The 27,737-nt window shown below is 49.6% G+C and overlaps 2 protein-coding genes across 2 annotated transcripts; one reads left to right on the top strand and one right to left on the bottom strand.

Moving 5' to 3' along the window:
• Positions 1-550: 550 nt before the first annotated feature.
• Positions 551-13,656, top strand: TM4SF5 (transmembrane 4 L six family member 5). Its single transcript, XM_038768853.1, has 5 exons — positions 551-894; positions 6,589-6,669; positions 11,041-11,183; positions 11,961-12,147; positions 13,557-13,656. Exons 1-5 carry the CDS (start codon positions 724-726, stop codon positions 13,566-13,568), a joined length of 594 nt encoding a protein of 197 aa, XP_038624781.1. The 5' UTR covers positions 551-723; the 3' UTR covers positions 13,569-13,656.
• Positions 13,657-17,440: 3,784 nt separating this feature from the next.
• VMO1 (vitelline membrane outer layer 1 homolog) lies at positions 17,441-26,533 on the bottom strand. The gene is made up of 3 exons (XM_038768212.1): positions 26,321-26,533; positions 24,752-24,867; positions 17,441-17,837 (listed from the first exon to the last, which is right to left on the bottom strand). Exons 1-3 carry the CDS (start codon positions 26,531-26,533, stop codon positions 17,540-17,542), a joined length of 627 nt encoding a protein of 208 aa, XP_038624140.1. The 3' UTR covers positions 17,441-17,539.
• Positions 26,534-27,737: the final 1,204 nt, after the last annotated feature.

Here is a 27,737-nt window from a genome sequence, read left to right as displayed (position 1 = left end):
ACAGACGAGGGAACTGAGGCCCAGAGAAGTCAGAGCACAAACCTGGGGGTCAAAAGACCTGGGTTCTACTCCTGCCTCTGGTAATCATCTGCTGTGTGACCTTGGGTAAAGCACTTAACTTCTCTGGGCCTCGGTTCCCTCATCTGTCAAGTGGGGATTAAGAGTGTGCGCCCGATGTGGGACAGGGACTGTGTCCAACCTGATTACCTTGTATCTACTTCAGTGCTTGGCACATAGTAAGTGCTTAACAAGTACCATAATTTTATTATTATTATTATTATTAAATGACTTACCCAAAGTCACACAGCAGACACGTGGCAGAGCCAGGATTAGAACCCTGGTCCTTCTGGCTCTCAGGCCTGGACTCAATCAACTAAGTCCTTCCCACTGGTCCTTGCTGCTCCTCTATAATGCTTGCTCTCACCTGAGCCGCTCTCCACGGGGTCTGTTTCACTTTCTCACTGACGTCTCTCTGACATTTTCTCATTTCCCATTTCCGCTTCTCTGCTGCCCCCGCCCCTCCCCTCGCCAGCTGCCCTTCGTCCCCGGTTCCTGACCTGTCTTCTCTCCGGAAAGTGGCAGGAGCGGGGACCGGGAGGCTGAACTCCGCAACTCCGTCCAAAGCTCTCCCTCCGTCTCCTGGCCTGTCCGCCTCCTGTGCCAGTCTGTCTGCCTGTCCCTGTCTGTCCGTCCGCTGTCTTCCTCTCGGCCCTCCGGCCAGCGATGTGTACCGGGAAGTGTGCCCGCTGCGTGGGTCTCTTCCTGATCCCCCTGTCCCTGCTGTGCATCGTGGGCAATGCCCTCCTTCTGGTCCCCAATGGAGAGACCGGGTGGACAGGGCACCTCACGCTGCAGGTCTGGCTGATGGGAGGATTCATCGGGGGTGGTCTCATGGTGAGTGTCCGGGGCCGGGGGACGGGGAGGAAGGAAGACCGGGAGGGGCGGGTCGGGGGCAAGGAAGGGAGGAGAAGGAGCTTGGGTCCCCCCAGGAGATGCTGCCACTGGCCTGAGAACAGGCACTTCACTAATTCATTCATTCATTCGTTCATATTTATTGAGTGCTTATTGTGTATCGTACTCTGCCAAGCACTTCCTACAGTGCTCTGCACACAGTAAGCCCTCAATAAATAAGAAGCAGCATGGCATAGTGGATAGAGCACAGGCCCGGGAGTCAGACGGTCATGGGTCCGCCACTTGTCTACTGTTTGACCTTGGGCAAGTCTTTTCACTTCTCTGAGCCTCATCTGTCAAATGGGGATCGAGACTGTGAGCCCCACATGGAACAGGGATTGTTTCCAACTCTATTTGCTTGTATCCACCACAGCGCTTATTAACGTGCCCGGCACGTTATAAGTGCCTAACAAATACCATCATTATTAAGATCAAATGAATGTAGAGCGCTGTACTAAGCATTTGGGAGAGTCCAAGAGAACAATAAACAGGCACATTTCCTGCCCTCGACGAGCTTACAGTCTAGAGCGGGAGACAGACATTAAATCTTCCTCTAGTGCCGGCTTCTCCCGAGCACTGAGCTCCTTCCATCTCAGTGAAGAGCACTGCTACACTGAGAGGAGAAAGTTCCTGCCCCAGACTGATCCCCCAAACCTCAATAATCGATCAGTCAATCAGTAGCGGTATATACTGAGCACTTACTGTGTGCCGAGAGTCCGATACAATACTAACGTCTGTCTCCCCCTCTAGACTGTCAGTTCGTTGTGGGTAGGGAACAGGTCTACCAACTCTGTCGGACTGGACTCTCCCAAGCGCTCAGGACAGTAATCTGCACCCAGTAAGCGCTCCGTAAATACCATGGATTGATTGAACAGAGATGGTAGGCATGGTCGCTGCCCTCAAGGAGCTGACAATTTATAGGGTGACTATAGACCCAGAGCCAGTGGGGCAGTGGGGATGGACGCCCTCCGACTTCGCCATCATCCCCCCCATCTCCCACCCCCAGGCCCTGGGGACCCAGGACTCCCCCACCCAGCTTCTCTACTCCCAAGACAGGGCCCTGCCCAATCTGAGTTCGGGGGCATCTCGGACGTGGTGCTAGGACCAAAGTCCGTGAGGGAAAGAGATTGTCCAGCTGCTCGGTGAGTGGGTGGAGGTTGATAAGCCACTGGGTGGTTGGGAACCATCCTTCAGGTGGACGAGGAAGAGGAAAGGTCAGGGGAGGTCCGTGAAGAATGATCTGCAACATCCGCAGGCCAAAGATAGCACCCAAATGGCAGGGAGGGAATGTGTCTGTTTATCGTGTATTTATTATTACTATAAATTTATTTATTTATCTATTTATGTATATCAACATCTGTCGCCTCCTCTAGACTGTGAGCTCATTCTGGGCGGGGAATGTGTCTGTTATTGTATTGTAATAATAACAATAATTATGGTATTGGTTAAGTGCTTACTATGTGTCGAGTACTGTTCTAAGCGCTGGGGTAGATATAAAGTAATCAGATTGTCCCACCAGGGGCTCACGTTCTTAATTCCCATTTTACAGATGAGGTCACTGAGGCACACAGAAGTGACTTGCCCAAGGTCACACAGCAGACAAGTGGCAGTGGCCGGATTAGAACCCATGTCCTCTCACTTCATTCATTCATTAATTCATTCGATTGTATTTATTGAGCGCTTACTGTGTGCAGAGCACTGTACTAAGAAGTTGGAAAGTACAATTCGGCAACAGATAGAGACAGTCCCTACCCAACAACAGGCTTACAAACCCGTGGTCTTTCCACTAAGCCACGCTGCTTCTAGGCACTCTCCCAAGAGCTTAGTACAATGCTTTGCACACAGTAAGCGCTCAATAAATACCACTGAATGAGTGAATCTTGTTCTGCTGTACTCTCCCAAGCACTTACTACAGTGCTCTGCAACAGTAAATGCTCAATAAATACCAATGAATGAATGAAAGGGACTCATGAGACGCAGAACAGTCGAGTGGAAAGAGCCCAGGCCTGGTGGTCAGAGGTCCTGGGTTCTAATCCTGACTCCACTACTTACCTGCTGTGTGACCTTAGGCAAGTCACTTCATTTCTTTCCTAGTTCCCCTATCAATTAATCAATCAGTGGTTGTCTGTCTCCCCCTTCTAGACTGTGAGCCCGCTGTTGGGTAGGGACCGTCCCTGTATATTGCCAACTTGTACTTCCCAAGTGCTTAGTACAGTGCTCTGTACACAGTAAGCGCTCAATAAATATGATTGAATGAATGAGTGAATGGTATTTATTGAGTTCAGAACACTGTACTAAGCACTTGGGAGAGTACGGTGCCACAGAATTGGTAGACACGTTCCCCGCCCACAACAAGCTTGCAGTCTAGAGGAGGAGGCAGGCATTAATACAACTGAATAAATGTGCAATGCTCTACACATAGTAAGTGTTCAATAAATATGACTGATTGAATGATTGACTGATTGGCCTAATGGAAGCACTCTCTGTTTAATTCCCCAAATCTCCCCAATCATATGAATAGAGCCCAGGCCTGGAAATCATAAGGACCTGGGTTCTAATCCCACTCTGCCACTTGTCTGCTGTGAGACTTTGGGCAAGTCACTTCACTTCTCTGGCCTTCAGTTACCTCATCTGTAAAATGGAGGTGAAGACTGTGAGCCCCATTGGTGACAGGAACTGTGTCTGAACTGATCAGCTTGTATCTACTCCAGTGCTTAGAACAGTGCATGACACATAGTAAGCACCTACCAGCATTATTATCATCACAACAGCCACTCTGAGCACTGATGTGTTTACACTTATCTTCGTCTCTTATAATAATAATAACGGTATCTATTATGAATTTACTTCACGCTGGACACTGTCCTAAGCACCGAGGTAGACATCATCGTCATCACAATAATAATGGTACTTGTTAAGCGCTTACTATGTGCCAATCACTGGTGTACGCGCTGGGGTAGATACAAGTTAATCAGGTTGGACATGGTCCCTGTCCCACATGGGGCTCACGCTCTTCATCTCCATTTTGCAGATGAGGGAACTGAGGCCCGAGAGAAGTCAAGAGACTTGTTCAAGGTCACACAGCAGAGATGTAGCGGAGCTGGGATTAGAATCCAGGTCCTTCTGACTCCAAGGCTCAGGATCTATACACTAAGTCATGCTGCTTCTCTGAGATTATCAGGCCAGACATGGGCTCTGGCCCGCGCGGGAGAGAGGGAGGGAGGAAAGAGAGTGGCTCATTCCCATTTTACAGGTGAGGAGACTAGGGCCCAGGGAGGTTCAGTGACTTGACCAAAGTTGCACAGCTGGCAGGGGGCACAGCCAGGACTAGAACTCCATAACTTCTGACTCCCGGCTCACGGTCTGCCCACTAGGCCTCACTGCCTCCCACTAAGGTACTTTCAGAGTCAACATAGTCTGATTCAACCCATTCCCCAACCTCACAGTCCCTGTTCTTCCTCCCGTTTCCACTGTTCTTGGAATAATTTGGGTCAGTCTGTCTCCCCACTCTTAGACCGTGAACTCCTGGAGGACATGGACCATGCCTACCAACTCTTCGGAAATCTCCCTCTCCCAAGCCAACATTGATTAATGGGGTGGGGTCCATCAATGGTGTTCATTGGGCACTTAGTACTGTACTTTCATTCATTCATTCAGTGGTATTTAAAAGGCGTACTAAAAGCGTGGGAGTGGAGGATAGGAGAGACACAATCCTTGCCCTCAGGGAGACGACAGTCTAGGAGGAGAGACAGCCACTAAAAGAATGTGCAGAGAGAAGGGGACAAAGGGGACATTCTCTCAGTCAAATCCTCTCCTGCTTCCTCTGTACCAGGAAGATCAGCAGGCTGGACACTGACAGCTTCATCTGCATAGGTGCCAGCTGAATGACTCAAAAATGGTTCATTTTCGTGCTCCTCCCTCATTTGCTCAAATAAGGGTGGCTCTGACTCTTTCCTGCTTGGCTTGGGGGCTGCTCTGACCCTTGGCTCCTTTTCTCCTCCACTCCTTTGGGAGGGAGGGAAATAAATCTGGCAGAGTTGGGGGCAGGAGTGGGGGTGGCGGAGAAGGGTGCCACCCCTCCTCCAAGAGTGGCACCCCTCCTCCTCCACACCCAGTCCCACTGTCATCTCAGCAGTCATATCACCTGATGATCTCAATTCACTTGTCCATTCATGCTTGTTATTTTTAAACTACGTTTACCTCTTCCCTAGTTTGACATTCCTTCTTCCGTGTGCTTGTTTCTCTCTCCCACTAGACTGAAAAGTCCCTGAGGAAAGGGATTGTGTCAAATACTCCGATATAATCTCAAAATGCCAAATTCACATCATAAGTGCTTTCTAGATGCCAGGGGTGAGGAGAGGGTTTTACAACCCTCTAGACTGTAAGTTCCTGGTGGGCAGGGATCGTGTCTACTACCTCTAACCTGATTACCTTCTATCTACCCCAGCGCTTAGAACAGTGCTTGGTACATGATAAGCGCTTAACAAATGCCATAATTATTATTATTATATTATATATTAATTATTATTAGAGAAGCAGCGTGACTCAGTGGAAAGAGCACGGGCTTTGGAGTCAGAGGTCATGGGTTCAAATCCCAGCTCCACAAACTGTCAGCTGTGTGACTTTGGGCAAGTCACTTAACTTCTCTGTGCCTCAGTTTCCTCATCTGTAAAATGAGGATTAAGATTGTGAGCCCCCCATGGGACAACCTGATCCCCTTGTAACCTCCCCAGCACTTAGAACAGTGCTTTGCACATAGTAGGTGCTTAATAAATGCCATCATTATAATTATTATCATGTTGGACTCTCCCAAGCGCTCAGTCTAGAGCTCCAACACAAACTAAATAGAGAAGCAGCATGGTTTAGTGGATAGAGCACAAGCCTGGAAGTCAAGAAGGACCTGAGTCCTAATCCCAGCTCTGCCACTTATCTGCTGTGTGACCTTGGGCAAGATATTTGATTTCTCTGTGCCTCAGTTACCTCATTTGTAAAATGGGGATGAAGACTGTGAGCCCCTTGCGGGACATGGACTGTATCCCACGTGATTACTTTGTGTCTGCCCTATTAGAACAGTGGCTGAAACATAGTAAGCACTTAACAAATGCCATTGGAAAAAGAAGTGCTCAATAAATAATGATAATAATAATGATTATCATCATCATCATCAATCGTATTTATTGAGCGCTTACTATGTGCAGAGCACTGAACTAAGCGCTTGGGAAGTACCAATTGGCAACATATAGAGACAGTCCCTACCCAACAGTGGGCTCGCTTACTATATGCCAGGCACCGTTCCAGGGAAGATACAATCTGATCAGGTTGGACACAGTCCCTGTCCCACATGGGGCTCACAGTCCTAATCCTTTCTTAATCTTTCTAGACTGTGAGCCCACTGTTAGGTACGGACTGTCTCTCTATGTTGCCAACTTGTACTTCCCAAGCGCTTAGTACAGTGCTCTGCACACAGTAAGCGCTCAATAAATACGATTGATTGATTGATTGATTAATCCCCAAATACCACTGATCGGTGGAGGGCAGGGGGTTGGGAAGCGATCAGAGAGTGGGGGAGGGTGGCAGTGTTGGAGGGGGCGGATGAACCCCTTGATCCATCCATCCGTCTTCCCTGACCCCGTGCAGGTGCTGAGTTCCGGGATCAGGGCCGTGAGAGCCGGAGGCAAGGGCTGCTGCGGTGCTGGCTGCTGTGGGAACCGCTGCCGGGTAAGGGCCCCCCGGGACCCCCCAACCTCCTGTCCAAACGGGACCCCACTTCGCCCAGCCTTCAGGCCGGGTCCCTATCACCCACCTTCCGGGGCTCACCACCTCCGGGCCCGACTTCCCTCCTTCTCCGCCCCACCGCCCTCCCGACAGGACCGAAACCTTGGTTATGAGGCCAGGGGGTGGAGGGATTGTGGGTGGGTGTTCTCCCTCGGAGGCTGAAAGCAGAGCGGCCTAGTGGACAGCGCCTGGACGTGGGTTCTAATTCTGTCTCTACCGCTTTTCATTCATTCAATCGTATTTATTGAGCACTTACTGTGTGCAGAGCACTGTACTAAGCGCTTGGGAAGTACAAGGTGGCGACATATAGAGACGGTCCCTACCCAACAACGGGCTCACAGTCTAGAAGGGGGAGACAGACAACAAAGCAAAACATGTGGACAGGTTGTCTGTTGTGTGGCCCTGGGGAAGTCACTCCATGCATTCATTCATTCATTCATTCAATCGTATTTACACGTATTTATACTCCACTCCTCAGTTTCCTCATCTGTAAAACAGGAATTAAGATTGTGGGCCCCATGTGGGACAGAGTTGGTGTCCAACTTTTGTTTTGTTTTGTTTTGTTTTGTTTCGTTTTGTTGTCTGTCTCCCCACTTCTAGACTGTGAGCCTGTTGTTGGGTAGGGACTGTCTCTATGTGTTCCTCTCCAGGTTCTCCTCTTATCTCTCTGGTTTCTGGTTCTCAGTCTCTTTCGCGGACTCCTCCTCTGCCTCCCACCCCCTAACTTCGGGGGCCTCTCAAGGTTCAATTCTGGGTCCCCTTCTATTCTCTATCTACACTCACTTCCTTGGAGAACTCATTTGCTCCCATGGCTTCAACTACCTGGGCAAGTCACTTAACTTCTCTGTGCCTCAGTTACCTCATCTGTAAATTGGGGATTGACTGTGAGCCCCCCGTGGGACAACCTGATCACCTTGTAACCGCCCCAGAGCTTAGAACAGTGCTTTGCACATAGTAAGTGCTTAATAAATGCCACTATTATTAATATTATTATTACCACCTTTATGCAAATGATCCCAAATCTACATCTCCAACCCCGATCTCTCTCTCTCTCTCCCTCTCTGCAGTCTCGCATTTCCTCCTGCCTTCAAGACATCTCTACTTGGATGTCCTCCAGTCACCGCGAGCTTAACATGTCCAAAACTGAACTCCTTATCTTCCCACCCAAACCCCACCTCTCCCTGACTTTTCAATCGCTGTAGATGGCACCACCATTCTTCTTGTCTCACAAGCCCATAACCTTGGCATTATTCTTGACTCCTCTCTCTCATTCAACCCACAGATTCAATACATAACTAAATCCCATCTGTTCCACCTTCACAACATCACTAAAATCCATCCTTTCTTCTCTATCCAAACTGCTACCACGTTAATCCAATCACTTACCCTAACCCACCTTGATTACTGTATCAGCCCCCTTGTTGACCTCTCTCCCTCCTGCCTCTCCCCACTCCAGCCCAAACTTCACTCTGCCACCTGGGTCATTTTTCTACAAAACGTTCAGGCCATGTTTCCCCACTCCTCAAGAAACTCCAGTGGTTGCCCATCCATCTCCGCATCAAATGAAAACTCCTCACTATTGGCTTTAAAGCAGTCAATCCCCTTGCCCCCTCCTACCTCATTTTGCTAGTCTCTTATTACAACCCAGCCCACACACTTTGCTCCTCTAATGCCAAACTTCTCACTGTACCTCAATCTCATCTTTCTCTCTGCAGACCCCTCACCCTCGTCCTGCCTAATGCCCTCCTTCCTCAAATCTGACAATGACTTTCCCCAACTTCAAAGCCTTATTGAAGGCCCATCTCCTCCAAGAGACCTCCCTGACTAAGCCCCTCCTTTCCCTTTCTCCCATTCCCTTCTGCATTGCTCTTACTTGCTCCCTTTATTCCTCCCCCCACCCAGCCCCACAGCACTTATGTCCATCTCTGTCATTGATTTATTTCTATTAATGTCTGTCTTACCCTCTAGACTGTAAGCTCAATCAATCAATCAATCAATCAATCGTATTTATTGAGCGCTTACTATGTGCAGAGCACTGTACTAAGCGCTTGGGAAGTACAAATTGGCATCACATAGAGACAGTCCCTACCCGATAGTGGGCTCACAGTCTAAAAGGGGGAGACAGAGAACAGAACCAAACAAACCAACAAAATAAAATAAGTAGGATAGAAATGTACAAGTAAAATAAATAAATAAATAAATAAACAGAGTAATAAATATGTACAACCATATATACATATATACAGGTGCTGTGGGGAGGGGAAGGCGGTAAGGCGGGGGGATGGAGGGGGGAGAGGGAGAGGAAGGAGGGGCTCAGTCTGGGAAAGCCTCCTGGAGGAGGTGAGCTCTCAGCAGGGCCTTGAAGGGAGGAAGAGAGCTAGCTTGGCGGATGGGCAGAGGGAGGGCATTCCAGGCCCGGGGGATGACGTGGGCCGGGGGTCGATGGCGGGACAGGCGAGAGCGAGGTACAGTGAGGAGATTAGTGGTGGAGGAGCGGAGGGTGCGGGCTGGGCAGTAGAAGGAGAGAAGGGAGGTGAGGTAGGAGGGGGCAAGGTGATGGACAGCCTTGAAGCCCAGGGTGAGGAGTTTCTGCCTGATGCGCAGATTGATCGGTAGCCATTGGAGGTTTTTGAGGAGGGGAGTGATATGTCCAGAGCGTTTCTGGACAAAGATAATCCGGGCAGCAGCATGAAGTATGGATTGAAGTGGAGAGAGACACGAGGATGGGAGATCAGAGAGAAGGCTAGTGCAGTAGTCCAGACGGGATAGGATGAGAGCTTGAATTAGCAGGGTAGCGGTTTGGATGGAGAGGAAAGGGCGGATCTTGGCAATGTTGCGGAGCTGAGACCGGCAGGTTTTGGTGACGGCTTGGATGTGAGGGGTGAATGAGAGAGCGGAGTCGAGGATGACACCAAGGTTGCGGGCTTGTGAGACGGGAAGGATGGTAGTGCCGTCAACAGAGATGGGAAAGTCAGGGAGAGGACAAGGTTTGGGAGGGAAGACAAGGAGCTCAGTTTTCGACATATTGAGCTTCAGGTGGCGGGCGGACATCCAGATGGAGATGTCCTGAAGGCAGGAGGAGATGCGAGCCTGGAGGGAGGGGGAGAGAGCAGGGGCAGAGATGTAGATCTGGGTGTCATCAGCGTAGAGGTGATAGTTGAAGCCGTGGGAGCGAATGAGGTCACCAAGGGAGTGAGTGTAGATTGAGAACAGAAGGGGACCAAGCACTGAACCTTGGGGAACTCCCACAGTAAGAGGATGGGAGGGGGAGGAGGAGCCTGCAAAAGAGACTGAGAAAGAACGACCGGAGAGATAAGAGGAGAACCAGGAGAGGACGGAGTCTGTGAAGCCAAGGTCAGATAACGTGTTGAGGAGAAGGGGGTGGTCCACAGTGTCAAAGGCAGCTGAGAGGTCGAGGAGGATTAGGACAGAGTATGAGCCGTTGGATTTGGCAAGCAGGAGGTCATTGGTGACCTTTGAGAGCGCAGTTTCCGTGGAATGAAGGGGACGGAAGCCAGACTGGAGGGGGTCGAGGAGAGAGTTGTTGTTGAGGAATTCTAGGCAGCGCGTGTAGACAACTCGTTCAAGGAGTTTGGAAAGGAATGGTAGGAGGGATATGGGACGATAACTAGAAGGTGAGGTGGGGTCAAGAGAGGGTTTTTTTAGGATGGGAGAGACATGGGCATGTTTGAAGGCAGAGGGGAAGGAACCAGTGGAGAGTGAGCGGTTGAAGATGGAAGTTAAGGAGGGGAGAAGGGATGGAGCGAGAGATTTCATAAGCTGAGAGGGAATGGGGTCAGCTCGATGTGGGCAGGGAATGTTTCTGTTTATTGTTATCCTGTCCTCTCCCAAGCACTTAGTACAGTGCTCTGCATACATGAAGCATTCACTATATACGATTGAATGAACAATTCAATGAAAGTTTCCCTGCTCCCAGATAACTTCCTCCCCTTCGCCATCTTTGAGATGGGGATGACCAGATGGCCCCCAACTGAGGTTCCAAGGCCACAGCTTACATCTCTGACGGTCTTTATCCAGCTCTAAGACTAGCACACTTTTTTTCATGGTATTTATTAAGTGCTTACTATGTGCCAGCCACTGTACTAAGCGCTGGGGTAGTTACAAGGTAATCAGGTTGAACACAGTCACACTCTTAATCCGCATTTTACAGATGAGGGAACCGAGGCCCAGAGAAGTGAGGTGACTTATCCAAGGTCACCCAGCAGACAAGTGGTCCTCTGACTCTCGGGCCCGGGCTCTAGCCACTAGGCCATGCTGCTTCTCATGCTACTCCTCCTGTCCTTCACTCCCCAGATGCTGAGCTCTTTTTGCTCCTCAGTTTTTGGGGTGCTGGGATCTTTGTACTGTCTCGGGGTATCAGGATCCGGGCTGCAGAATGGGCCAAACTGCTTGCAGAACAGCACGGGGAAATGGGGGTATCCCTTCAAGGACTCCAGGTGAGGCCCTAACCCTACCATAAATACCTCCTCCCTTCCTCCCTCCCTCTGCCTCACCCCTGCTCCCTCCACTTTCCCTCTTTTCTCCCTCTGCGCGTGACTTCTCCTATGTCCCACTGCCCTGTGGAATTTCTCAAGTCCACTTGCCCCCACCGTGATGTTCCCCACGCATACCAGCGAGCATTTTGAGCCCCACTCGTGATGTTCCCTGTGCCTGCCTGTGACCGATGCACCCCCACTTGTCATGTTCCCCACTCCCATCTGTGAGTGATTCACAGAGTGACATTCCCCGGGTCTGTCTACGATCGATTCACCCCGCAACTTGTGACATTCCCCAGGCCTGGCTGTGAGATTCACCCCACACTTGTGATGTTTCCCATGTCCATCTGTGAGATATTCACTCCCCCACTCGTAATGTCCCCCATGCCTGCCTGTGACCGATTCACCCCCACTCGTGATGTTTCAGTTCACCGTGGGTGGGGAATGTATCTGTCATATTGCTCTACTGTCCTCTCCCAAGAGCTTAGTCCAGTGTTCTGCACACAGTAAGCGCTCGATTGATGGACGGACCCACTTGTGACCAATTCGCCACCACTCGTGACATCCCTCACGCTCACCCGTGACCCTTCCCTGACCTCCCCCTCATGGTCCAGTCCCCCGGGGCTCCACCCGGTCCCATTCACGTGCCTGGGCCCCATGTGTCACGCGTGGCCCCCGCATGGCTCCCCCTGGCCCTATGGTCACATGTCTCCACCCGGATGCCGTCCACCCGGGCAGCGGGAGTTACTTGCACAACGAGTCCTGGTGGAGCGAGTGCTTGGAGCCCCCTGGGGTGGTCCGCTGGAACATGGTGCTGTTCTCGCTGCTGCTGGCCTCCTCCGCCCTGGAGTTACTGCTCTGCGGGACGCAGCTCATCAACGCGGCGCTCGGCGTGTTCTGCGGGGATTGCCGCAAGGGTGAAGGGGTGAGTGAGCCCTCCATGGGATAAGAGGCCCTGGGGTGGGGGTCCATGCGTGGGCCGGCCCCTGGGCCCCATGGGCAGGGCGGAAGGCCGAGGGAATCAGCCGCTCAGTCGATCGTGTGCAGCGCACTGGCCTAAAAGCTTGGGGGAGTCCACTACAATTATAAATCAATCAGTCAATCAATCAATTGTATTTATCGAGCGCTTACTGTGTGCAGAGCACTGTACTGAGCGCTTGGGAAGTCCAAGCTGGCAACATATAAACAGACACTTACCGTGTGCAGGGCACTGGACTAAGAGCTTGGGAAAGGACAACAGAACAATGTAACAGACTCAGTCTCTGCCCACAACGACCTTACAGTCTAGACAGTAATAGAAATAAGGAAATTACTGATACCAATCTATTAATTGACCAATGGCATTTTTTGAGCACTTACTGTGTGCGGGGCACTGGACTAAGAGCTTGGGAAAGGACCATAGAACAATGTAACAGACTCATTCTCTGCCCACAAAGAGTTGACAGTCTAGAAGGAGAGACAGACATAGACAGAAATAAATTACAGATACCAATCCATTAATCAATCAATGGCATTTATTAAGTGCTTACTGGGTGCAGAGCAATGTACTAAGCGCTTGGGAGAGGACAGTAGAACAATATGACAGGCACAAATGCCCTGCTCACAACTAGAGAAGCAGCGTGGCTCAGTGGAAAGAGCACGGGCTTTGGAGTCAGAGGTCATGGGTTCAAATCCCGGCTCTGCCAATTGTCAGCTGTGTGACTTTGGGCAAGTCACTTCACTTCTCTGGGCCCCAGTTACCTCATCTGTAAAATGGGGATTAAGACCGTGAGCCCCCTGTGGGACAACCTGATCACCTTGTAACCTCCCCAGTGCTTAGAACAGTGCTTTGCACATAGTAAGTCCTTAATAAATGCTATCATTATTATTATTATTATTATAACTAGCTTACAGTCTAAGGGGGAGACAGGCAATAATAGAAATAAAGAAATGACGGAGGTGGACTTGAGTGCTGTGGGGCTGAGACAGACGTTAATACAAATAAATAAATGACGGATATGGACATAAGTGCTGTGGGGCTGAGGCAGACGTTAATACTAATAAATAAATGACGGATATGGACATAAGTGCTGTGGGGTTGAGACAGACATTAATATAAATAAATAAACAAATGACAGATATGGACATAAGTGCCGTGGGGCTCGGAGGGAGGATGAATAAAGGGAGAGAGAAGGATGATGTAGAAGAGGGTGGAGGAAGAGGATAGGAGGGTTTAGTCAGGGAAGGCTTCTTGGAGGAGATGAGCCTTCAGTAAGGCTTGGAAGAGGGGGAGAGTGACTGTGTGTGGGACGTGGGCTCAGCTCCTCCCTCTGTTTCCTCTGTTCCCCTGTGCAGGGTAATGCCTAGTGAAGGCCGGACCAGCGTGGCTTCTTCCCCTAAGAGGGCCACCCCTCCACCTGACACAGGGAGACCAATAAACCTGTTTGACCCCGGGGACGGCCTCCTCTACTGCTTCTGCGTCCGATCTGGAGGGGCTGAGGTGGAATCGGGGGGGCCCAGGTCCTCCCCGTAATACCCTTCTCCTTAGACTGTAAGCCCTGGGTGGGGCAGGGATGGTGTCCACCCTGATTATCTTGTATTTATCCCAGTGCTTAGCACATAGTGAGCACTTACCGAGTATAATTTATTGTAATTTTGTGGAATTTGTTTGGTGCTTACTAGGCGCCAGGCACTGTACTGAGCACTGGGGATAGATACAAGCTAATCAGGTTGGATAGAGTACATTATAATAATAATAATAATAAATATGTTAATCACTATGTACCAAGCACTGTAGTGAAGCACTGGGGTAGATACAAGATAATCAGGTTGGGCACAGACCATGTCCCTCACAGCAATAACAACAGTAATTCCTTCAGTCATTCATTCAATCATATATATAGAGCACTTACTGTATGTGGAGCCCTGTACTAAGTAATTGGGAGAGCACAATACAACAATAAACAGACACAGTCCCTCCCCAAGAGAGCTTACAGTCTAGAGGATAATAAGAACTATGGTATTTGTTGAGCGCTTATTATGTACCAAGCACTATAATTAAGCACTGGGGTACAAGATAATCCCACCTGGAGCTCATAGTCTTAATCCCCATTTTACAGATAGAGTAACTAAGGCCCAGAGAAGTAAAGCGACTTGCCCATGGCCACACAGCAGGCAAGTGTACTGTTCTTCCCAAGCGCTTAGTACAGTGCTCTGCACACAGCAAGCGCTCAATAAATACGATTGATGATGATGATGAAGTGGTAGAGCCCGGATGAGAACCCAGGTCCTTCTGGTTCCCAGGCCCAGGCGGTTGCTTCTTCTCCTTCTCCTCTTCCTCCTCCTCTTCCTCCTTTCCCTCTTCCCCCTCCTTCTCACACAGTGAGAAGGCCGGCATTTGAACCCATGACCTCTGACTCCAAATCCCGGGCTCTTTCCACTGAGCCATGCTGCTTCCACATTTATTAAGCGCTTACTATGTGCAAAGCACTGTTCTAAGCGCTGAGGAGGTTACAAGGTGATCAGGTTGTCCCACAGGGGGCTCACGGTCTTAATCCCCATTTTCCAGATGAGGGAACTGAGGCGCAGAGAAGTGAATGGATGAGGAACCAGGGCTTCTTCTCCGGGCTCAGGCTGTCCTGCCCTCTGCCTGACTTGGTGTCAGAGTCTTTTTTGGTGTTTGTTAAGCGCTTACTATATGCCGGGCACTGTACTAAGCACTGAGGTAGATACAAGCTAATTAGATTGGATACAGTCCCTGTCCCACGGGGCTCACAGTCTTCCTCCCCATTTTACAGATGAGGGAATTGAGGCCCAGAGAAGTGCAGTGACTCGCCCGAAGTCACACAACAGGTCAAGAGCAGGAGGCAGGATTAGAGCCCAGGTCCTTCTGACTCCGAGGCCCGGGCTCTATCCTTGAGGCCATGATGCTTCATGAGGATTTTTTCTTTAAACGGTATTTGTTAAGCACTTACTATGTGCCAGGCGCAGTACTGAGCGCTGGGGTGGATACAAGCAAATTATTATTATTATGCCATGCTGCTTCTTGTAGACGCTTAGAACAGAACAGACGTGTTCTTGACCACAGGCCAAGGGAGGCCTGGATGAGTCAGTCAGTCAGTCCTATTTATTGAATGCTTACCACGTACAGAGCACTGTACTAAACGCTTGGGATAGTGCAATACCACAGAGCTGGTAGACAAGTTCCGTGCCCACAATGAGCTCATACACCAATAAATGCTCAATAATTTGCACATAGTAAGCGCTTAACAAATACCACCATTATTATTATTATTATTCCAACCCAATCGCCCTCCCCCGAGCGCCCCGCACAGTGCTCTGCCCACATCAAGTGCTCACTGCAGCATGGCCTAGTGGCTACAGCCCGGGCCCGGGAGTCAGGAGGTCATGAGTTCTAATCCCGACACCATCGTGTGTCTGCCGTGTGACCTTGGACGAGTCGCTTTACTTCTCTGGGGCTCGGTTCCGTCATCGGTATAACGGGAATTTGAGACCGTGAGCCCCCTGTGGGCCCGGGACTGTGCCCAACCCGGTTTGCTTCATCATCATCATCAATCGTATTTATTGAGCGCTTACTATGTGCAGAGCACTGTACTAAGCGCTTGGGAAGTACAAATTGGCAAAATATAGAGACAGTCCCTACCCAACAGTGGGCTCACAGTCTAAAAGGGGGAGACAGAGAACAAACCAAACATACTAACAAAATAAAATAAAATAAAATAAAATAAAATTGCTGGTAGTCATGGTAATTGTTGAGCGCTTACTATGTGCCAAGCACTGTTCTAAGCGCTGGGGTAGATACAAGCAAATTGGGTTGGACACAGTCCCTGTCCTACGTTGGGCTCACGGGCTCAATCCCCATTGCACGGATAAGGCAACTGAGGCCCAGAGAAGAGAAGCAGCGTGGCTCAGTGGAAAGAGCCCAGGCTTTGGAGTCACAGTTCATGGGTTCAAATCCCTGCTCCGCCAATTATCAGCCGTGTGACTTTGGACAAGTCACTTCACTTCTCTGTGCCTCAGTTCCCTCATCTGTAAAATGGGGATTAAGGCTGTGAGCCCCCCGTGGGACAACCTGATCACCTTGTCACCTCCCCAGCGCTTAGAACAGTGCTTTGCACATAGTAAGCGCTTAATAAATTCATTCATTCATTCAATCGTATTTATTGAGCGCTTACTGTGTGCAGAGCACTGTACTAAGCGCTTGGGAAGTACAAGTTGGCAACATATAGAGACGGTCCCTACCCAACAGCGGGCTCAATAAATGCCATCATTATTATTATTACCCAGCCCATTGCCTGGCGTATAGTAAGCGCTTAACAAATACCCCACGAAGCATCATCATCATAATAATAATGATGGCATTTGCTAAGCGCTTACTATGTGCAAAGCACTGTTCTAAGCGCTGGGAAGGTAACAAGGTGATCAGATTGTCCCACAGGGGGCTCACAGTCTTCATCCCCGTTTTACAGATGAGGGAACTGAGGCCCAGAGAAGTGAAGTGACTTGCCCAAAGTCACCCAGCTGACAATTGGCGGAGCCGGGATTCAAACCCATGACCTCTGACTCCAAAGCCCGGGCTCTTTCCACTGAGCCACGCTGCTTCTCGTGAGTGGAGTGAGAAGTGGAAGTGGAAATGGAGGAGCGCTTGGCCACTGTTGGGTAGGGACCGTCTCTATATGTTGCCAACTTGTACTTCCCAAGCGCTTCGTACAGGGCTCTGCACACAGTAAGTGCTCAATCATAATGGCATTTATTAAGCGCTTACTATGTGCAAAGCACTGTTCTAAGCGCTGGGGAGGTTACAAGGTGATCAGGTTATCCCACGGGGGGCTCACAGACTTAACCCCCATTTTCCAGATGAAGGAACTGAGGCCCAGAGAAGTTAAGTGACTTGCCCAAGGTCACACAGCAGGCAATTGGCGGGGCCAGGATTTGAACCCGTGACCTCTGACTCCAAAGCCCGGGCTCTTTCCACTGAGCCACGCTGCTTCTCGTGAGTGGAGTGAGAAGTGGAAGTGGAAACGGAGGAGCGCTTGGCGGAGCCCACTGTTGGGTAGGGACCGTCTCTATATGTTGCCAACTTGGACTTCCCAAGCGCTTCGTACAGAGCTCTGCACACTGTAAGCGCTCAATAAATACGATTGATTGATTGATTGAGTGCTCTGCGCCTCGGAAGCGCTCCCTCAAATGACGAGGCCGGAGAGTGGGGTTGGGGTTTGGCTGAATTTTAATGATCACAAAGGTGGGGCTCGGTGGGGGGCGGGACAAGGGGAGGATTGGGGGCGTCGGGAGGCCTGGGACCCCCGACCCCCCGTCCCTCAGCCGCTGCAGCAGATGAAGCGGACGTCGTTGAGGGTGGTGTCGTCGCGCAGGCCTCTCGGGGCGTCCACCTTGCTCTGGAGGCCGCAGATGCCCTTGGGGCAGGGGTCACTCCAGGGCCCGAACTGACCCCAGGCCAGGCCGGGCCCCGCCACCACGGCTCCCCCCGAGCAGCGGAAGCGCACGTTGTTGGCCGCAGTGTTGTCGCCCAGCCCGAGCGGGGCCTCCACCCGCAGCGAGAAGGACTGGAGGAAGCCGCCCCCCGGACACCACTCCGGCTCCGACCACGACCCCCACCTGACGGACACAAAGCCGGGGGGACGGGGGACGGACTCCTCAGGCTGGGGGAGACGCCTCCCTCGCACCCCGGACCCTCCCCTCCTTCCCCGGAGTCCCGAGGCCCTACTGGGAGCTCACATCCTCCAAGAGGCCTTCGCAGACTGAGCCCCCTTTTTCCTCTCCTCAATCAGTCAATCAATCAATCAATCAATCGTATTTATTGAGCGCTTACTGTGTGCAGAGCACTATACTAAGCGCTTGGGAAGTCCAAGTTGGCAACATCTAGAGACGGTCCCTACCCAACAACGGGCTCACAGTCTAGAAGGGGGAGACATTCATTCATTCATTCAGTCAGTCAGTCAGTCGTATTTATTGAGCGCTTACTGTGTGCAGAGCACTGTACTAAGCGCTTGGGAAGTCCAAGGTGGCAAGATCTAGAGACGGTCCCTACCCAACAACGGGCTCACAGTCTAGAAGGGGGAGACATTCATTCATTCAGTCAGTCAGTCAAGTCAGTCAGTCAGTCATATTTATTGAGCACTTACTGTGTGCAGAGCACTGTACTAAGCGCTTGGGAAGTCCAAGTTGGCAACATCTTGAGACGGTCCCTACCCAACAACGGGCTCACAGTCTAGAAGGGGGAGACAGATATTCATTCATTCATTCAATCGTATTTATTGAGCGCTGACTGTGTGCAGAGCACTGTACTAAGCGCTTGGGAAGTACAAGTTGGCAGCATCTAGAGACGGTCCCTCCCCAACAACGGGCTCACGGTCTAGAAGGGGGAGACAGACAGCAAAACAAAACATGTGGACAGTCTGGAAGGGGGAGACAGACAGCAAAACAAAACATGTGGACAGACGTCAAGTCGTCAGAACAAAAAGAATTAAAGCTAAATGTACATCATAATACATAATACATCATAATAATGTACCCTTTTAGACTGTGAGCCCACTGTTGGGTAGGGACTGTCTCTATATGTTGCCAACTTGTACTTCCCAAGCGCTTAGTACAGTGCTCTGCACAAAGTAAGCGCTCAATAAATACGATTGATTGATTGATCATTAAAATCAACAGAATAGTAAATATGTACAAGTAAAAGAAATAGAGTGATAAATCTGTACAAACATATATCAGGTGCTGTGGGGAGGGGAAGGAGGTGGGGGGGGGATGGGGAGGAGGAGAGTTTGCCAATTTGTACTTCCCAAGCGCTTAGTACAGTGCTCTGCACATAGTAAGCGCTCAATAAATACGATTGATTGATTGATTGATTGATTGAGAGGAAAATGGGGGCTCGGTCTGGGATACACATCATTGAGGGCAGGGCCCGTGTCTACCAACTCTATTGCCCTCTCCCAAAAACCAAACATACTAACAAAATAAAATAAATAGAATAGAATCGATATGTACAAGTAGTCTCCTCCCACCTTAGACTGTGTGTTCCCTGTTCAACTGGGACTACAACAAATCTGATTATATTTGCACAGCATTTGGCACACAGTAAGCACTTAACCGATGCCAGTATCTCTTACTATGTATATATGTTTTTATGTATTTATTACTCTATTTATTTATTTTATTTGTACATATTTATTCTATTTATTTTATTTTGTTAATATGTTTTGTTTGGTTCTCTGTCTCCCCCCCTTCTAGACTGTGAGCCCACTGTTGGGTAGGGACCGTCTCTGTATGTTGCCAACTTGTACTTCCCAAGCGCTTACTACAGTGTTCTGCACACAGTAAGCGCTCAATAAATATGATTGAATGAATGTAGTACAGTGCTCTTCACACAGAAAGAGCTCAATACCTGCCATTGAGCGCAGGAATCGCATACAGTGCTCGGCACACTAAGCACTCGATAAATGCCGTGGATTGACTGATTGACTTGTATTACTGCCTGTCTCCCCGTCTAGGCTGTAAACTCGTTATGGGCGGGGAACGTGTCTGCTTATTCTCTTGTATTGTCCACTTCCGAGTGCTTAGTACAGTGTCCTGCCCACTAAGTGCTCGATAAATGCCATGGATTGATTGATTGACTTACACTAATGCCTGTCTTTCTTCCCCTCTAGGCTGTAAGCTCGTTTTGGGCAGGTAAAGTGTCTGCTTACTTTATTGTATTGTCCACTCCCGAGTGCTTAGTACAGTGTCCTGCCCACGAAGCGCTCAATAAATGCCATGGATTGATTGATTGACTTACCCTAATGCCTGTCTTTCTTCCCCTCTAGGCTGTAAGCTCGTTTTGGGCAGGGAAAGTGTCTGCTTACTTTATTGTATTGTCCACTCCCAAGCGCTTAGTACAGTGCTCTGCACACAGTAAGTGCTCAATAAATACCCTTCATTGACTTGCCCACTAGACTATACGCTCCTGGAGGGATCACGTCTACCAACTCTACTGAACTGTTGTCTCCAGGCACTTATTACAGTGTTCTGCTCATAGTGAACACTCAATACATACCTCTGATTGAGGGCAAGGATAGCATCTACCAACTCTATTGTCCTCCCTCAAGCGTTTAACACAGTGTTCTGCACACAGCAGCACTCAATACATACCATTCATTCCTTCATTCAATCGTATTTATTGAGCGCTCACTGATTGAGGGAGGGGACCACGTCTATCAACTCTACGGTTCTCTCCCAAGCGCTTAGTACAGTGCTCTGCATTCAGTAAGTGCTCAATAATAATGATGGCATTTGTTAAGCGCTTACTCTGTGCCAAGCACTGTTCTAAGAGCTGGATACACACCATTAAGGGCAGGGACTGTGTCTACCAATTCTATGGTCCTCTTCTAAGCGTTTAATACAGTGCTCTGCACACAGTAAGAGCTCAATGCCTGCTGCTGAGCGCAGGAATCGCGTCTACCAACCCTATGGTCCTCTTCTAAGCGTTTAATACAGTGCTCTGCACACAGTAAGAGCTCAATGCCTGCCACTGGGCGCAGGAATCGCGTCTACCAACTCTGTGGTCCTCTTCTAAGCGTTTAATACAGTGGTCTTTCACTTTCCGAATTGTTTCTCGGGCAGGAACAAATTTTTCCCCCTTGTCCCCCTCTCCATCCCCCCCATCTTACCTCCTTCCCTTCCCCACAGCACCTGTATATATGTATATATGTCTGTACGTATTTATTACTCTATTTATTTATTTTACTTGCACATATCTATTCTATTTATTTCGTTTTGTTAGTATGTTTGGTTTTGTTCTCCGTCTCCCCCTTTTAGACTGTGAGCCCACTGTTGGGTAGGGACCGTCTCTATATGTTGCCAACTTGTACTTCCCAAGCGCTTAGTCCAGTGCTCTGCACACAGTAAGCGCTCAATAAATACGATTGATTGATTGATTAATTAATTAATGTTGGTATTTGTTAAGTGCTTACTATGTGCAAAGCACTGTTCTAAGCGCTGGGGCAGATACAAGGTAATCAGGTTGTCCCACGGGGGGCTATTGATTGATTGGTCTGCACACAGGGAGAGCTCAATATATACCATTGAGGGCGGGGATCACTCCCGCCAATTCTAGGGTCAATCAATCAATCAATCGCATTTATTGAGCGCTTACTGTGTGCAGAGCACTGGACTAAGCGCTTGGGAAGTACAAGTTGGCAACATAGAGAGACGGTCCCTACCCAACAGTGGGCTCACAGTCTACAATCAATCAATCAATCAATCGTATTTATTGAGCGCTTACTGTGTGCACAGCACTGGACTAAGCGCTTGAGAAGTACAAGTTGGCAACATAGAGAGACAGTCCCTACCGAACAGTGGGCTCACAGTCTAAAATCAATCAATCAATCAATCGTATTTATTGAGCGCTTACTGTGTGCAGAGCACTGGACTAAGCGCTTGGGAAGTACAAGTTGGCAACATATAGAGACGGTCCCTACCCAACAGTGGGCTCACAGTCTAAAATCAATCAATCAATCAATCGTATTTATTGAGCGCTTACTGTGTGCAGAGCACTGGACTAAGCGCTTGAGAAGTACAAGTTGGCAACATAGAGAGACGGTCCCTACCCAACAGTGGGCTCACAGTCTAAAATCAATCGTATTTATTGAGCGCTTACTGTGTGCAGAGCACTGGACTAAGCGCTTGGGAAGTACAAGTTGGCAACATAGAGAGACAGTCCCTACCCAACAGTGGGCTCACAGTCTAAAATCAATCAATCAATCAATCGTATTTATTGAGTGCTTACTGTGTGCAGAGCACTGGACTAAGCGCTTGAGAAGTACAAGTTGGCAACATAGAGAGACGGTCCCTACCGAACAGTGGGCTCACAGTCTACAATCAATCAATCAATCAATCGTATTTATTGAGCACTTACTGTGTGCAGAGCACTGGACTAAGCACTTGGGAAGTACAAGTTGGCAACATAGAGAGACGGTCCCTACCCAACAGTGGGCTCACAGTCTACAATCAATCAATCAATCGTATTTATTGAGCGCTTACTGTGTGCAGAGCACTGGACTAAGCGCTTGGGAAGTACAAGTTGGCAACATAGAGAGACGGTCCCTACCCAACAGTGGGCTCACAGTCTAAAAGAACTCTCCCGAGCGTCTAGCCCAGTGCTCTGCACGCAGGGAGCGCTCAATACGTACCACGGAAGGCTTTTTTAGACTGTGAGCCCACTGTTGGGTAGGGACTGTCTCTTTATGTTGCCAATTTGTACTTCCCAAGCGCTTAGTACAGTGCTCTGCACATAGCAAGCGCTCAATAAATACGATTGAGGATAGACGCCTCTCCCTGGTCTCCCCGTCCAAACAGTAGGTGGGGAGGTCACGTGACTGCTGCACTACTTGGGGGGGGTCTCTCGGCCTTCTCCCGCCCCCTGCCGGACGGCAGAGGGAAGAACAGCCCGAGCGGCAGGACTTGGGAGTTGGGGGGCTCCGGGCTGAGATTTGGGGGGCCCTCCGGGTTAGGGTGATCATGGTCTCCTAGGGCTCCTTCGCTCCTCTAGACTGCAACCCCGTTGAGGGCAGGGGATGTGTCCGTTATATCCCTCCTCCCCCACCTCTCTGCTGTGTGACCTTAGGCAAGTCACTTCACTTCTCTGTGCCTCAGCTCCCTCATCTGCATAATGGGGATTCATCATCATCATCATCATAATAACGATGGCATCTGTTAAGCGCTTACTATGTGCAAAGCACTGCTCTAAGCGCTGGGGAGGTTACAGGGTGATCACGTGGTCCCACATTCCCCATTCTTCATCCCCATTTTACAGATGAGGGAACTGAGGCCCCGAGAAGGGAAGTGGCTTGCCCAAAGTCACACAGCTGACGATTTAGTACAGTGCTCTGCACACAGTAAGCGCTCAGTAAATACGATTGATTGATTATCATCATCATCATCATCATCATCAATCATATTTATTGAGCGCTTAACTGTGTGCAGAGCATTGTACTAAGCGCTTGGGAAGTACAAGTTGGCAACATATAGAGACAGTCCCTACCCAACAGTGGGCTCACAGTCTAAAACACAAGTGTTGGAGCCGGGATTTGAACCCATGACCTCTGACTCCAAAACCCGGGTTCTTTCCACTAAGCCACACTGCTAGTCCACTGTTGGGTAGGGACTGTCTCTATATGGTGCCAGCTTGTACTTCCCAAGCGCTTAGTACAGTGCTCTGCACACGGTAAGCGCTCAATAAATACGATTGATTGATTGATTAAGATGGTGAGTACTATAGGGGACAGGGACTGGATCAAACCCGAGGAACCTGTACCTACCCCGGCGCTTAGAACAGTGCCTGGCACATAGTAATAATAATAATGATAACTACGGTATTTGTTAAGCGCTTTTGATGGGCCAGGCACTGTACTAAGCACTTAACAAGTCCCACAATTATTATCATTATTATATTGTTGTATTGGCCTCTCCCAGGTGCTTAGTACAGTGCTCTAGATGCTCAATAAATATGATTCATGCAGTGGGGCTCAATGGAAAGAACACGGGCTTTGGAGTTGGAGGCCATGGGTTCAAACCCCGGCTCTGCCAATTGTCAGCTGTGTGACTTTGGGCAATCAATCAATCAATCGTATTTATTGAGCGCTTACTGTGTGCAGAGCACTGTACTAAGCGCTTGGGAAGTCCAAGTTGGCAACATGTAGAGACAGTCCCTACCCAACAGTGGGCTCACAGTCTAGAAAATAGCATTTATTAAGCGCTTCCTATGCGCAAAGCACTGTTCTAAGCGCTGGGGAGGTTACAAGGTGATCAGTTTGTCCCACAGGGGGCTCACAGTCTTCATCCCCATTTTACAGATGAGAGAACTGAGGCCCAGAGAAGTGAAGAGACTTGCCCAAAGGTCACACAGCCGACAAGTGGCGGAGCTGGGATTCGAACCCATGACCTCTGACTCCAAAGCCCGGGCTCTTTCCACTGAGCCGCGCTGCTTCTCTTCTGTGCCTCAGTTCCCTCATCTGTCAAATGGGGATTAAGACCGTGAGCCCCCCAAATCCCGGCTCCACCACTTGTCTTTTAGACCGTGAGCCCACTGTTGGGTAGGGACTGTCTCTATATGTTGCCAACTTGGACTTCCCAAGCGCTTAGTACAGTGCTCTGCACACAGTAGGCGCTCAATAAATATGATTGATTGATTGATTAGGATGGTGAGTATTATAGGGGACAGGGACTTGGTCAAACCCGAGGAACCTGTACCTACCCCGCTCAATAAATACGATTGATTGATTGATTGATTGTCAGCTGTGTGACTTGGGGCAAGCCACTTCCCTTCTCAGTGCCTCATTTCCCTCATCTGTCAAATGGGGATTAAGACTGTGAGCCCCTCATGGGACAACCTGATCACCTTGTAACCTCCCCAGCGCTTAGAACAGTGCTTTGCACATAGTAAGCGCTTAATAAATGCCATCATTATTATTATTATTGATGGGCTGACTCCGCTGGGGAAGGGGAGGGGGCTGAAGAGGTGAAGTTTCTCACACCTTCCGGACTTTGACTCCACCACTTGCGTGTTGAGCTTGGAGTTCCCCCGGGTGCAGTGGAGGCGGATCCCGTTCAGAGCCGTGTCGTCCAGGGACCCGCCCTGGGGGGGCTCCACCTGCAAATAATAATAATAATAATAATAATAATAATAATAATAATAATAATAGCATTTATTAAGCGCTTACTATGTGCAAAACACTGTTCTAAGCGCTGGGAAGGTTACAAGGTGATCAGGTTGTCCCACGAGGGGGTTCACAGTCTTAATCCCCATTTTACAGATGAGGTAATTGAGGCCCAGAGAATAATAATAATGATAATAATGATGGCACTTATTAAGCGCTTACTATGTGCAGAGCACGGTTCTAAGCGCCGGGGAGGTTACAAGGTGATCAGGTTGTCCCACGGGGGGCTCACAGTCTTAATCCCCATTTTACAGATGAGGTAACTGAGGCCCGGAGAAGTGAAGTGACTTACCCAAAGTCACCCAGCTGACAGTTGGCAGAGCCGGGATTTGAACCCATGACCTCTGACTCCAAAGCCCGGGCTCTTTCCACTGAGCCACGAGCCCTCACCTTCCCCCACCCCCTTCCCGCTCCCCGCTGAACCCCGGCGTCCCGGCCCCACCCAGCAGCTCGCTTCCACCCCAACAACCATCATCATCATCATCATCAGTCGTATTTATTGAGCTCTTACTGTGTGCAGAGCACTGTACTAAGCGCTCGGGAAGTCCAAGTTGGCAACACATAGAGACAGTCCCTACCCAACAGTGGGCTCACAGTCTAAAAGGGGGAGACAGAGAACAAAACCAAACATACTAACAAAATAAAATAAATAGAATAGATATGTACAAGTAAGATAAATAAATAAATAGAGTAATAAATATGTACAAACATATATACATATATACAGGTGCTGTGGGGAAGGGAAGGAGGTAAGATGGGGGGATGGAGAGGGGGAAGAGGGGGAGATCCATAGCAGCTCGGCTCAATGGAAAGAGCACAGGCTTTGGAGTCAGAGATCATGGGTTCAAATCCCGGCTCTGCCAATTGTCAGCTGTGTGACTTTGGGCAAATCACTTACCTGCTCTGTGCCTCAGTTACCTCATCTGTAAAATAGGGATGAGGACTGTGAGCCCCACGTGGGGCAATCTGATCACCTTGTAGCCTCCCCAGCGCTTAGAACAGTGCTTTGCACATAGTAAGCTCTTAACAAATGCCATCATCATTATAAGCGCTTAGTACAGTGCTCTGCACATAGTAAGCGCTCAATAAATACGATTGACGATGATGAAGAGTCCAACCAGCCTTGGACTCTCCCCAGCGCTTAGTACAGTGCTCCAAGCGCTCAAGAGATATGATTGAATGAAGGAATCATCATCATCATCATCAACTGAAGGCCCAGAGAAGTTAAGTGACTTGCCCAGGGTCACACAGCAGACATGTGGCGGAGGCAGGATTCGAACCCCTGACCTCTGGCTCCAAAGCCCGGGCTCTTTCCATTGAGCCACGCTGCTTCTCGAATGAATGAATGAATGAATGAATGAATGAAAGGAGGGTCAGGATTCTGACCTTGAGAGAGAAGCCGCTGGCGAGGAAGCCTTGAGGACACATCTCGGGCCAGGCCCACTCGCCCCAGGGACCCCCATTGGCTACCTCTAGGACGGTGGTGTAGAGGGGGTCCACCCACTTCTGGGGGGCTCCTCGAGGGGCCCTCTCCCCTCCCGAACCTCTCCCCAGAATTAGCAGCAGCAGCAGCAGCCTGGCTCCCCGTGCCCAGGCCATGTCCTCAGCGCTCTGCCCCTGCCCCTGCCCCCACTGCCAGTCTTATACCTCCCAGATGGGCCGGAACAATTAGCTGAAATCCGAGACTAATCACATCCTGGAAACCCACATTTCCAGTTAATCTTCCCCATCTCCCCACCCCCCTGACCCCCTATCCACTTGGGCTTCCTGCCTCTCCCACCCGGGCCAACCTCCCTTATATGTTTGTACGTATTTATTGCTTCTATTTATTTTACTTGTACATATCTATTCTATTTATTTTATTTTGTTACTATGTTTGGTTTTGTTCTCGGTCTCCCCCCTTTTAGACTGTGAGCCCACTGTTGGGTAGGGACTGTCTCTATTGTTAGTATGTTTGGTTTTATTCTCTGTCTCCCCCTTTTAGACTGTGAGCCCACTGTTGGGTAGGGACTGTCTCTATTGTTAGTATGTTTGGTTTTGTTCTCGGTCTCCCCCTTTTAGACTGTGAGCCCACTGTTGGGTAGGGACTGTCTCTATTGTTAGTATGTTTGGTTTTGTTCTCGGTCTCCCCCTTTTAGACTGTGAGCCCACTGTTGGGTAGGGACTGTCTCTATTGTTAGTATGTTTGGTTTTGTTCTCTGTCTCCCCCTTTTAGTCTGTGAGCCCACTGTTGGGTAGGGACTGTCTCTATATGTTGCCAATTTGTACTTCCCAAGCGCTTAGTACAGTGCTCTGCACATAGTAAGCGCTCAATAAATACGATTGATGATGATGATGATGTTGGTTAGGGATTGTCTCTATATGTTGCCAACTTGGACTTCCCAAGCGCTTAGTACAGTGCTCTGCACACAGTAAGCGCTCAATAAATACAATTGATGATGATGGTTTTGTTCTCTGTCTCCCCCTTTTAGACTGTGAGCCTACTGTTGGGTAGGTACTGTCTCTACATGTTGCCAACTTGGACTTCCCAAGCGCTTAGTGCAGTGCTCTGCTCACAGTAAGCGCTCAATAAATACGATTGATTGATTGATTTCTGTACCTAGCTGTCCCCTCCCTCTCAGACCCTCTGAAGCAGCGTGGGGAAGCAGCGTGGCTCAGTGGAAAGAGCCCGGGCTTTGGAGTCAGAGGTCATCGGTTCAAATCCCGGCTCCGCCACTTGTCAGCTGTGTGACTTTGGGCAAGTCACTTCACTTCTCTGGGCCTCAGTTCCCTCATCTGTAAAATGGGGATTAAGACTGTGAGC

This window comes from Tachyglossus aculeatus, chromosome Y4 (assembly GCF_015852505.1).
Source record: "Tachyglossus aculeatus isolate mTacAcu1 chromosome Y4, mTacAcu1.pri, whole genome shotgun sequence".
Lineage (NCBI taxonomy): Eukaryota > Metazoa > Chordata > Mammalia > Monotremata > Tachyglossidae > Tachyglossus > Tachyglossus aculeatus.
Note: the sequence above shows the minus strand (reverse complement) of the source record. Positions and strands in the feature narration are given on the sequence as shown.

Bases quoted from the DNA above. Each gene is read 5' to 3' on its own strand.
- TM4SF5 (XM_038768853.1), top strand. From the start codon at position 724: ATGTGTACCGGGAAGTGTGCCCGCTGCGTGGGTCTCTTCCTGATCCCC. The intron at 6,670-11,040 runs GTAAGGGCCCCC...TTCACTCCCCAG, and splicing joins GCTGTGGGAACCGCTGCCGG to ATGCTGAGCTCTTTTTGCTC. The intron at 11,184-11,960 runs GTGAGGCCCTAA...CCACCCGGGCAG, and splicing joins TATCCCTTCAAGGACTCCAG to CGGGAGTTACTTGCACAACG.
- VMO1 (XM_038768212.1), bottom strand. From the start codon at position 26,533: ATGGCCTGGGCACGGGGAGCCAGGCTGCTGCTGCTGCTGCTAATTCTG. The intron at 24,868-26,320 runs GTCAGAATCCTG...TATTATTTGCAG, and splicing joins CCAGCGGCTTCTCTCTCAAG to GTGGAGCCCCCCCAGGGCGG. The intron at 17,838-24,751 runs GTGTGAGAAACT...TGTGTCCGTCAG, and splicing joins GTGGAGTCAAAGTCCGGAAG to GTGGGGGTCGTGGTCGGAGC.